General features: G+C 47.3%; 1 protein-coding gene across 1 annotated transcript in view; it reads right to left on the reverse strand.

Annotated features, from left to right (window-relative positions):
* Positions 1 to 12,274, reverse strand: part of TGFBR2 (transforming growth factor beta receptor 2) — a 90,570-nt gene that overhangs the window by 41,619 nt on the left and 36,677 nt on the right. Inside the window, exons 2-3 of the mRNA XM_047874669.1 lie at positions 10,697 to 10,865; positions 5,096 to 5,286 (exon numbers count right to left, since the gene is read on the reverse strand). Of these exons, the coding sequence (XP_047730625.1) occupies positions 5,096 to 5,286; positions 10,697 to 10,865 (360 nt within the window). The remainder of the gene's footprint in view (positions 1 to 5,095; positions 5,287 to 10,696; positions 10,866 to 12,274) is intronic.

Consider the following 12,274-nt stretch of genomic DNA (forward strand, 5'->3'; position numbering starts at 1 on the left):
GCTTTCTGGCTCTTCAGTTAAGGAAGGCGTTGGGTCTCTGGCCTTAAAACCAAACTTTTCAAAGTTCACGACTTGAGTTTAATGCTAATTCCCTTTCCTGCAGAGCTCATTTCTAGAATGAGCAGCTCAGCTCCAAGTCAGGAGGAAAGGTGGGATGGCCAGGAGCCCAGTCACCTGGGACAGGAAGTTCCTATAAGTCACTTTCTTGTTTTTCACGTACCCAACTCTGGCAGATGACCATAACAAACAACTGAAGGACAAACTGATTCAGGCAAACTCTTTGTAACGTTACTCTATTACTTGTCCAGGGCTCCCCGGGGCTATTAAACATCTCCTCTGTAGACCCAATTGAGAACAATGTCTTAAAAGCATTCCTAAATGTCTTCTTGCTTTGGGAAGTATTAGGGGACAAACCCCGCAGACAAATTAGCATAAACAGTATCATGGAAACAAAACAAATGTTACCTAAAACGGGCCTGGTATCTACATGCAGACGCTAGCACAAGGTCTGTGGAGTGAACAAGACATCAGGTGTATCAAGAAATGAACTTTACCATCACTGTTGAAAAACACATTTCCCTGGGGAGTTGCGTTAACGCGATTCATGAATGGACCAAGTACAGTATATTTAGCTCACTTCCAAAGAACCAGGGTTAAGACCAAATGCACTCCTCTTGGGCTGATCAGCTCAGCAAGTTGCCAGCATGAACTTAACGAGACCCATCTCTGGTGCCGTGCCTAGCTGGGTGAGTTCACACCAGTGCTTTTCACACTTCAGCGTGCAAACAAATCACCAAGGACACGGTTACAGGGCAGATGCTGATGCAACAGGTCCCGCAGGCTGTGTACATCTAGCAAGCTCCCTGGTAATGCTGGTGTGCCAAGACTCCGTGTATGAAAGGTTTCCACCATGCAGGAGAGCTGTGCTCCTTGGCACGGGGTTCTCCTTCCCCAGGGAGGAAGGAGTAAAACAGAAGGTACCTACTGTGCGCTGGCTACTGAGCTGGGCCCTCCCGGCACCACCTGTAACTCCCAGCCACCCCAGGCCACAGGCCCCCCACTATCAGCACTAGGCGGTCAACAGTGGCAGGCCATTCAGTGAGACGGGCACGTGGCCCCAAGCAAGCGTTGGGCTGGAAAAAAGAAGAGGGGGTGAATCCCTCTAGCGAGGACAGAGTGTGATTACCCTCATCACTAATCTGAAAGGCACTTGTGAGTCTTCCTAGTTTTATTTAGCTGCCTCCTGCTGTGATTCTGAGTCAAAACAGGAACAACGTGCCTAATTTGTAATATTATCCTGCGATGTCAGGGCTGTGGTTAGCTTTGATTAGAAATCCTAGACCCAATACGCTCCCCTTCCTCTGTGAAGGCATGCGGACGATGAGGCTCAGAGTCCAGCAAAGCAAGCCCCTCCGTGTATGCGAGAGGGGTCTCAATGCTCTGCTGGCATGCCATGGTCAAAACCCGACCGCACGACCTCAGTGCCGGAGGAGACCTAGGCACCGCACCGTCCTGGCCCAGGTCTTAACCAAAAGTGCCAAACCTGTACAAAAAGCCCAACGAACTCCAGCAGCGAGGAGTGACTCCCCACGCTGTACTGGGCACTGACGTTAGGGCTCCGCACGCACGCATCTATTCAATCCTGACAACATCACAACACCGCGCCAGCCCCCAACCCTGCCCTTTAATTTCCATTTCATACCCAAGAGGACTGAAGCAGGGAGACATCAGGTAACTGGCCCAAGGTGGCAAAGCTCATAAGTAGTAGAACAGGCCATCGATGCAGGGAACCCACCTCGGGCTCCCACTCTTAACCAATTACACTACACTGTTTCTCTTTCCTAAAACAGCAAAAAAATCATCTCCTTGCTCTGAGCGCTGCAAATTGAGTGTCTTCACTGCACTTGGAAACCGTTTAAGGAATGAATAAAGCCGAGTGGTTGCGTTTGATTCTTAAAGGTTCAGTGGGAGATCGATCCCCGCATAATGTCTCTGCAAAGTGGATGTGTCATCTGCAAGTAAACAGGACAGCTGTTTGCTCAGGGTTCCCTCCTCCCACATTCTATGCTCGGTCCTGGAGCCTCAAAGGTCTCCTCTGACTAGCAGCTGTCACGAGGCCATCAATAAGGACTAACACAACCACCCGCTCTTCTAGCTGGAATCTTCGGTCTGGGGGAGTCCAGGGGCGGACTGGGACTTCTCAGAATTCTACACAACACCTTTTAGCAAGAGAGAATCTTTCAGAGACAGGATTCATTCTCGCTGAATGTCAGCTATCTTGGCTAATAGCCCTGGAAATAAGATCTACATTTAAAAGGAAAACCATGTGGCTTACCTTTTGCCCTTAAATATTTAAGAACAATGGAAGATGTGAGTAATTATCACTCACGGCGTTTGCAGATCAGAAATCTGGCAACAAGAACAGAGCACCGTACAAATAAAAATACAGCATAAAACACTTTATAGTGTTTGTGCTTGACATCTTATTTGACATGGAATGGAGAAATAAAAATTGCTTCAAGACATTTCATTCCTCAGCATAAGAAAGAGATGGTGGCAGTAAGAAGGGATGCGGATCCCCAAACGTTGCTAATTATGTGGCGTTTTACATGGAGGAATTATCCCACTGCAGAGAAGGGAGATGCCTAAAAGGCAAACACTCCCTGGAGCATTTTAAGAGACTTTGAAGTCATCCAGACACTCCAGTCATCAGCTGTGCTGGATTTCCTGCGTTGTAAATGAGAAACTGCCTTTATGCTGATTATCTTACCTCATAAGGAAAGAAATAGTCTGATAATGAATAAGAGGGAAAGTACGGACATGGGCCCATGATGATCACCTGAGTTGAAATATACTGCAAACTGAAGTCATTAATATCTTCTTCTTCTTCTTCTTTTTTTTTTTTAAGAAGAATTTTGGCTCCTCTTTTTTTTTAATGTTTATTTATTTTTGAGAGAGAGAGAGAGAGAGAGAGAGAGAGACAGAGAGACAGAGAGAGAGAGAGAATGACAACACAAGCTGGGTTGGGGCAGAGACAGAGAGGGAGACAGAGGATCCAAAGCAGCCTCTGGGCTGTCAGTGCAGAGTCGGATGTGGGTCTCCAACCCATGAACTGTGAGATCATGACGTGGGCCAAAGTTAGACACCTAACTGACTGAGCCACCTAGGTGCCCCTGAAGTCATTAATATCTTAAAAGCTTATAGTAATACAACTATATATTCAACTTTGAGGCCATTTACTAACTTTTGTCCCTTCTGGACAGAATAAACTCTTCCACTGTGGATAAACCAGTTTGCAAAAGGAGAGAAGTTTCATCGATGGCAATAAACCTGTTTGGATATTCTACTATTAGAGATTAATCCCTTCACCTTAGACTGGGAGTTCTTTGAAAAGGTGAACTACTTGGGGAAGGTTCATGTGTTAAGTCAGTATATCAGGTGTTACCATGCTTTAGTGTGATTTAACACAGTTATATCTTCCCACCTAACTCAAATTACACAAGAAAAATGAGACAAATGGATCATAGGATGAGAAAATAGGAGGGAGGGATGATTTTCCAAAGTGTTGTGCTGACAAGATGAACGTGTCTGACTCTGTACAGAGAATCTGGAATAGGTAAGGGGTTAGACAAGAAGAGAGGAATGGGAGTTGGCGAAAGACACAGAGAGAGAAAAAGGTGGGTCAGCAGTGCTCATGAGCACCATACACAAAGCATGAGACCCCGTTTTCCATCGCTGCGATACACATAGCAGCAGGGATGCTGCGTAAACCCAGAACTTGTGTTCTAAAAGGATTTTTTATTGAATCAGACCTCCTTGGGGCTGAAATCTCTCTTACAGAAATATTAGCACAAATGTACAAGACGTTTTTGCAACGATATTCAATGTAGGATTAAGTGGAAAAATGGAGACAACTAAATAATCTACCAACAGGGAATGGTTAATTCAGTCATAGAAGATAATCCACATTATGGAACTTCTAGACAATAATTAAAAGGCATGCAGTATATCCATATGTATTGTCTTATTTAAAAGGAGAAGTAAGGGGGCTGGGTGAAAAAATACTGTCAAATAATATTTATAGTATGATCAACTATTTGCACTGAAAGGTGAATGAGGGTATGGGGTGGATAGATAGATGGATGGGTGGATGGATGGATGGACGGACAGATGCATGGATTGAAGGAAGGAAGGAAGAGAGAGGGGGAGGAAATAGGGAAACAGAGGAGATAAGGAAGGATAATATGAATGGATGACAGAGACAAGTATGCATCAAACAAACTATTCATATTGATTATCTACTGGGTTGGGAGTGAGGAGAAGAAACTTACGTACTTCCATTTAAAATTTTTACAGGCTGTGGATTGTCTGAATTTTTGATAAGGAACACATACTATTTTTGTGGTTAAAAATCACTGAATAGTGGTTTAAACTGAAGGAATAGTGTGTGCTCTCTTTTTAAGCTGAGTGAATGTTGAACTTCAAAGATGGAGGCAAGACTCTAATCTCATCTTTCCCTATAAACCCTGGGTCATTATTTTCTGTCTGCATTTCAGCTCTCCTCAGAGACGGGGCATTAATAAGTACCCTTCAGACAAATCCTGAGAACAGGTACACAAAACTTCTTGACTTAATTCAAAGTAAGCCTTCAAAGTAAGACAGCCTCCTCCAATCTCTAGACCAGTAGTTCTCATATTTCAGCGGCATCAGAATCACCTGGGGGGCTTATTCAAACACAGATTGCGGGGCCTGCACCCAGCGTTTCTACTTCCATAGTCTGGGGTGGGGACCCGGAATCTGCGTCGCTGACAAGTTTTCAGGTGATGCCGCCGCGGCTGCTCCAGGGACCGCACGGAGAGCCACTGATGTCGGGGAAGAAACTATTGGTTGCAGGCCAAGAAGAACGTGGGCCCTATGAGCCAGATTGGCTCTGGGCCAGGACCAGCCCTGTTACTCCTTAAGCACCTCGTCCCGCCAGGTGCCTGGTTCCTAATCCACAGAGCGTAAGCTCCCTGTCTAGTCCCAGAAGGATGGAGCCTGAGACTCTGGACACAGAGGAAGCGGGGCTCCGGACACTTAGGGGAAGAAGACTCACCTTCTGAGAAGATGATGTAGTCATTGCATTCATCGGTGCTACAGGAACACATAAAGAAAGTCTCGCCCAACACCTTTTTTTCCTTCATAATACACTTGGGAGAAGCAGAGTCTTCAAGAGCAATGCCATGGTAGGTAACCTTGGGGTCATGGCAAAGCGTCTCTAGGGTTATGTTCTCATCGTTCTTTCTCCTGGGGTGCAAAGGAGAGAAAAAAGAGGACGGATAAATACGGTCTTCTGGGCAGAAAAGCAATCTAGCCTGTGTTGCCTTCACAAAGGTGTTCTAACAATGGCAGCTGGCTCCTGTTCTCCAGCACGAACAGGCTGTCCTCCAGTCCCCTGTGCTTTTTCTGCTCATTTTGGCTTTTCCATTGCGTAGTCTCAAAACCCATTTATGTCCGTAAACACGAAGGCTTTCCTCGGAGGCTGTCCTGCTGGAGAATCGGACACATTACCTCTTAATGAAATCAGTAGAAAGGAAGGCACGGTAAAGGGAAGACTTCGAGGGACTCAGGATTAAACCTTCCATCCCGAACGCACCACCGGGCTCATGCCGTATCCCCAGTTTATCTGGCAGGATGAGGGTCATGTCTAGCTTCTACAATGTTCTCACTGGGCCCCAGAGCACTATGAATGAGGGCGTGTTCCGTGTCAGCTGATTGCTGGGCTGAGCAAACGGAACAAACTTCCTAGAGGAAGGACTGGCAGTTTCCCGACTCACAGAAAGGGACAGAAGAGAAAAAAAAAAAGAAAACACACGGGAAAGAATTGCAAGGTGTTCTTCATGTACAGTTCAGTGAAATAGTTTATGCTGTCTTAAATTATTTCTACATTTAGCATCCCTTCACATCACATATTTGAAGCCTGACTCAGCGAAGGGCTCAGAGAATCTCCCACGTGGCATTTTACTTAGGCCCTAGAAAATGCTCAGCTGGCTGTATGTGTACATTACATTTAAAAGTGACGTGATTAGGGGCGCCTGGGTGGCTTGGTCGGTTGGGCGTCCGACTTGGTTCAGGTCATGATCTCACAGTCTGTGAGTTCGAGCCCCGCGTCGGGCTCTGTGCTGACAGCTCAGAGCCTGGAGCCTGCTTCCGATTCTGTGTCTCCCTCTCTCTCTGCTCCTCCCCCATTCATGCTCTGTCTCTCTCTGTCTCAAAAATAAATAAACGTTAAAAAAAATTAAAAAAATAAAATAAAAAAAATAAAAGTGACATGATTAATGTCCACTGTTATAATTGCAAAAGCCTACATGAAACTCTGGCATCCTTGAAAATGTGCACCATTCTCTGCCTGTTTCAATCTGCTCCTCATAAAGTTGCCATCTTGGAGGACTGTGTCCAACACCAAGGTTGGTTTGACCTCTTTCCTCCCATCTCTGACCTCTTCAGATGCAAAATACGTGTGGTCTTGAAAGGTAGTCTCTATATCTGGAGCGGGGGTTGTCTAGGGAAGGGTCAATAAGGCCTCAATGACCATCAATTTGCAAATATAATCTCCCGTGGGAAGGATTCTGAATGCATGCGACTGAGTGCACACGCGTGCCCACATGCCCACACACACTCACCAGCTGCTCCCCTCCCGGCAACAAGCTCACTGCGTGCAGCAAGGCAAATGGGAGGCAGGTTGGAAGCAAGAAGCAGCTGAGGCACAGCCCTCACCTGGAAAACAGGTAGGCCATGTCCACAGGGGAAGAGCAACTTTAACAGTACCACCGCTAGGGTGTTAAATTCCAGGACACTAATGGGCAATATGTCAACAAAGATAAGAAGAGCAGAAGTAAGGGTACAGATAGAATGGTCCAACCAGGAATACAGACAGCGTGTCTGGCATCCACGCAACCTAGGGTCGGCTCCCGCAAAGGCAAATGGGCCCGAGGCGAGAGAGCTCAAGGGTTCTGGAACTAACACTCCAGCAGGCACGAGAGAAGCACGCCCTTGCTGAGCAGGTCCCTCCTGGTAAAGGAAATGCCACAATCGGAATCCTTACTCTAGGGTGGCTAGCAGGGAGCAAAGTGAAACCCAACTTGGCACGATCACACAACGAACCATGCCTATTTAAAAAACCCACTGATCCTTCACCCCAAAGCTACTGAAAGTCTTGGCAAAAACGGCAGGCATGAAGCAAGAGCACCTCCCTCCCTGCCCCCACCGCGAGGGGGTGTGTGTGTTGTGTGCGTGCCCAGAGATGGTTGCTTTTTGGTTCGGGTAACAAACTGAAGGCTGAGTCTTCTGTGCCCCCCAAGTAAAAGTAGGGTGTCTCTTCCTTGTGAAGCTTCTAGAGCCCAACGAATGGACGGAGGAAGGAACTGTGGGCCGTGCAGGAAAGCTGCCGTATAATCCCTGGGCAGCTCCTGAGCCTCTTGCCTGCCATCTCCTCGCTGCTTAGAGAACTAAAATTGCAGAGAGGAAATTCAATTAGAATACTTGAGTCTGGGGAAAGTCCTTAACTGCTTTCTCCACTCACTCCTGTAACAGTGCTCCCTGGCAGGCAAAGCCAACTCTGAAAAACATCTTCGGATACAGTTGAGCATAGGAAGGGAGAATACGATGGAATAAATACAGACTTCTTTGCGCTGAAACATTTGCTCTGAGCCATTAAAGGGGTTTGTCAACATCCACTCAAAACCAGAAACACAATAATGAAATTAACTTTGGGTCCAAATTATTTTTATCCTTGGCAAGAACGTACGCGTCTGACACGGTATGGGGGCGCAGCTGACATCAGTTAAACGAACAAATGAGTCAATGAATGAATGAAAAGAACACCACGACGGAAAAGGCACTGGCATGCACGAGCAGGGGTAGAGCCTTTCCGTTTCCACATCTGGCTGTTAGCTGGGCTTCCCTGGAAACGGACCTTAAGGTGAGATTTCTGCGAGTTTCTGGAGAGGCACCTGTAAGGGATGAAGGAAGGAGCACTTCCCACAGCAGGAGCTGAGCCACAATGCAGGTCACAGCAAATGACTCCCTGATCCCTCAGAAGATGTAAAGCTAAGATGGCCAGTCAGGGCGGTCCCAAAGGAGGCAACGTGGCCTGGCATTTTGGACCCTGGAGTCAATCGGTCACGGGAGGCTGGCTCCCCATGGGGAGGGGCAAGTTTGAGCAGAGGCCACGTGAGGGCAGAAGCTCCAGTCAGTGGAGGGAGGGAAATTAGCTGGAGGGACTCGGGTGATCCCTCAGCGGCGACTGGTGCCAGCAGCTGAGGGGGTGAGGGCTTCAGTGCGGAGGAGGGTGGGCAAGATGTGCGACAGCACCTCTCACTTCCCTTTCTCTTTACCGACACTCCACCCCCACGGGAGGATTTGTCTTTGCTGAGACAGGTAGAAAAACAACACTGGCTGTATTAACTCTTCATGGTGGGCACACCGAGGAAACAGGGAGGTCTCCTCCCCGCTACATGCTCGCATCCTCTGAGACAGCGAGTAACGCCTCGTTCCAGAGATGGGAATTTCACAGCGACTCGATTCACGTGCCATCAGTGGGGCTTGGACCACAGGTCAAAATATCTATCAGATGAGCCTGTCTGGGGTCGCAGAAGTAAACTCTCACGTCACGGTGGAGATTTAAGTAAAGGTGATCAGCAGAGACCAGACGCAAAGGAGGAAGCTTTGAGGCCATAACAATCTGGTGCCTCAATCTTTCCTGCATTAGACTCGATGGGTGGTCCCCCAGCCTCCCCTGCACTTTGACTCCTCAGTCGAGGAAGCCTGTTTGGCTGGCAGGAAACCACAAGTGTGAAAATGTTCACACTTATACTGCAGACCGATCCCTTGTTCATTTGACGGATCCTCTTTCTGCCCTTCAGAATGATGGAGAACGAGTTTATTATAGTTTCCCCTTGAGCAGCCATCCAACGTCTCTCAACAGAGCCCATGTCTTCTCTTTACTGGACTCACCACGTCAGATTGTGAGGAACAGCTGACACATCACAAGCTTCCTAAGCCTGCAAGCGTACCGGCCCCTCTTCCTCTGAACACGCTCTCTGTCAAAACCCCTTTCGCAAAGACGGTGCTCAGAACTGGACCTGATGAGGTTGGCAGGTAGAGCAAGCCGTCACGACAGCTACTGGCTGTTAACATTCTTGGAGTTCTTAAGAAACTCGTTCATCCCCTGGTATGTATCGAAATTTGCGGGGCGCCTGGGTGGCGCAGTCAGTTAGGCGTCCGACTTCAGCCAGGTCACGATCTCACGGTCCGTGAGTTCGAGCCCCGCGTCAGGCTCTGGGCTGATGGCTCAGAGCCTGGAGCCTGTTTCCGATTCTGTGTCTCCCTCTCTCTCTGCCCCTCCCCCGTTCATGCTCGGTCTCTCTCTGTCCCAAAAATAAATAAAAACGTTGGAAAAAAAAAGGGAAAAAAAAAGAAATTTGCAAGCTTTTCAGATCTATCATCAAGGCTAACTGTATGTGGTCTGGAGAAAGTCTCAAAAGACTTTTTCTCCAAAAGGCGGTGGGGTGGGTGGGGGGCGGTGCAGGGAGACATTTGGGTTTATCTTCTCATTCGCCAGGATGCCGGGGTGGCTCAGTCGGTTAAGCGGCCAGCTTTGGCTCAGGTCATGATCTCACACGGTCTGTGAGTGCGAGCCCCGCGTCGGGCTCTGTGCTGACGGCTCGGAGCCTGGAGCCTGCTTTGGATTCTGTGTCCCCCACTGCTCTCTGCCCCTCCCCCACTCGTGCTCTGTTTCGCTCTCTCAAAAATAAATAAATGTTAAAAAAAACTAAGAAAATATATAGATAGATAGATACAGATATTCTCATTTGCCAACTGGCCAGGAAACACATAGGTTACTTAAGAAAAAATTGGCTGACAAATTTAAAACATCAGAGTAAGTCTGCAAATGCTGTATTTCATTAATGAATTTATACATTTTATAAAAGAGGACTCTTTTAATCTCTATTTTCCTTTTATCTCTTGCTCTTACTCCCAATCCCAAACTATGAATGAATCAAAGGATTTATGAGCACCGTGTGTGTGTGTGTGTGTGTGTGTGTGTGTGTGTGTGCATGTGTTGAAGGGGGAATGAGAGAGATAGAAAGAGAGAGAGAGAGAATATGAAGGGAATGTGACCTAAGAAACAAGCAGTTCTGATCCCAGAGCAAGATGGATTATTTAGGCCAGTGATACTGTGAGTAACATGGCCAGGACTTCTGACTAATGAATGGGCTGTTTTTCTGGTTCTCCTAAGAACTTCCCTGTTTTTGACAAGGTCTTTCCTCTTTACACAGCCACCTTTCATCCCCTCTCCTCCCATAAAACAAGACTGACATTGCCTCAGAGAAACAAAGCTCCTGGTGTCACTCTGGGGTACCGAGCGGGAGGTTGTCAGTTAAAACGACAAGTGGCAAATGTCTCTCCTTCATACAAGGAAGGGGTCCCAGACTTATTGTAAATATTTAAGGCCATCTTATACACTGTCACGCCCACATGTAAACAGATCCACAGGGGTGTGTATGTATCTGAAAACATACAGAATATCTCCGGAAGAGAGGCTGCCTGAGGGAAAGGGACAAGTCAGGGGGCCAGGGGACACCCTGACTTTACGCACGGCAGCGCGCATCACTTAGAAAAGAGAGAAAAGGCAGATTTTTAGAGGCCACCTTACCAGACGGCCAGACAGACTTCGTGTGGCCTCTCGCAGATAGACGTGATGCTGCAGTTGCTCAGGCAGGATTTCTGGCTGTCACAGGTGGAAGATCTCACATCACAAAATTTGCACAATTGCGGAAACTTGATGATACCATTGTTGTCGGTGACCATCATGCCATTGTTAACTGGGGAGGGAAAAGCAAGACACGTTAAATGAGTATCTAACTGCTAGGCAGCCTGCCAGCGAACCCCTGATGATGTGTTGCAATTTCGAATGAAATAAAATAATGCCTTTATGTCAGATCAGAATTTCCTTCACACAGGCGATTCGTAATGAAAGCCATTTCAGGGTGGCGGTGGCCGGGGCGGGGGGACGTCTGAGTAACTTCTTGATTTTGTCAGTGGTTACCTAAGGCACTCTATCTACAAACAATCATTCCATCCAGAAACAGCGAACTGATCGGTCTACTGCATAGTTCTGGGTGCTGGAAGCACAGAGAACACTACCTTAAGGAAACCATCATTTAGCTGAGTAGACAGACAAGGAAACAAATGAGGGCAGGGTAACCCAAAATAGAAACACAGAAGATACAGGATCCTAACGAGGGCCACCACTTAGATGGGCAGAGAGAGGTCACAATGGAGCAGAGCTGTGCGGTACAAAAGCGTGTTGGCCAACTCAGAGGAGACACTGTAGGTGAGGCAGGACACTGCCATCAGTCTCCTCACCTGCATGGGAAGAGCTACAAGGGCGTTCTTTGCAAGAGACTGGTTCTAACTTCTCCCCATTGCCTTGAAGGAAATCAGTTAATCAACCAACACTGACTGTCTCTGAGATAGAATCCCCAAAATTGGCAAGGCTCCAGGCGCCGGAGTCCCGCAGGTGAGTGAAAGGTGAGTTCTACCTCAAGAATCTACCACCTGCTATCTCTCTGACTTTATCCACCGCCACACCCCCACCAGCTCCTTCCGGCCTTCCCCGGAAGAAGCCGAGTTCCTTCCTCCCCAGAGCCTTTCACTTGCTATTCCCTTGTCTGGCTTTTTGTCACCTTCCTGGTCTCCAGTTAATGTGACCTCTTCATCCTAAAGCAACCCACAAGTAACTACCACAGAATTCTGTTGTATCTCCTGCACAACTATCTCAGTCACTTACTTGCTTACAATCTATCCACCAAGATGCAAGCTCCGTGAGCTTTCATCTGCCCTGTCTACACACTGTATCTCTAGTGCCAAGAAGACGACCTGCTACATAGAAGGTATCCAAAGTATTTGTCAGATGACTATGTGAAGAATGAATACACAAAGGACTAACTATAAGGAGTTCACGTTTGACTCTTTGTATCAAGTGGGAAAGGATACATAACTTCTTCCTTCAGATTGGGGGGTGGCGGGTGTGATTATACATGCAATATTCATTCACAGTCATCAATAACATATTGAAGACAGACTGTTCTTTGCAAGATACATGCTGCATGTTAACAGACCATTAAAAAGGGGATAACACTACCTTCCCCTTATTTTTCCTGCACGAGATCCATTTCTACTGGCAAAAGTGGAAGTTCAATGGATGAGTTTGAGAGTCAAGAGAAGTAAA

This window comes from Prionailurus viverrinus, chromosome C2 (assembly GCF_022837055.1).
Source record: "Prionailurus viverrinus isolate Anna chromosome C2, UM_Priviv_1.0, whole genome shotgun sequence".
In the NCBI taxonomy this organism is placed as follows: Eukaryota; Metazoa; Chordata; class Mammalia; order Carnivora; family Felidae; genus Prionailurus; species Prionailurus viverrinus.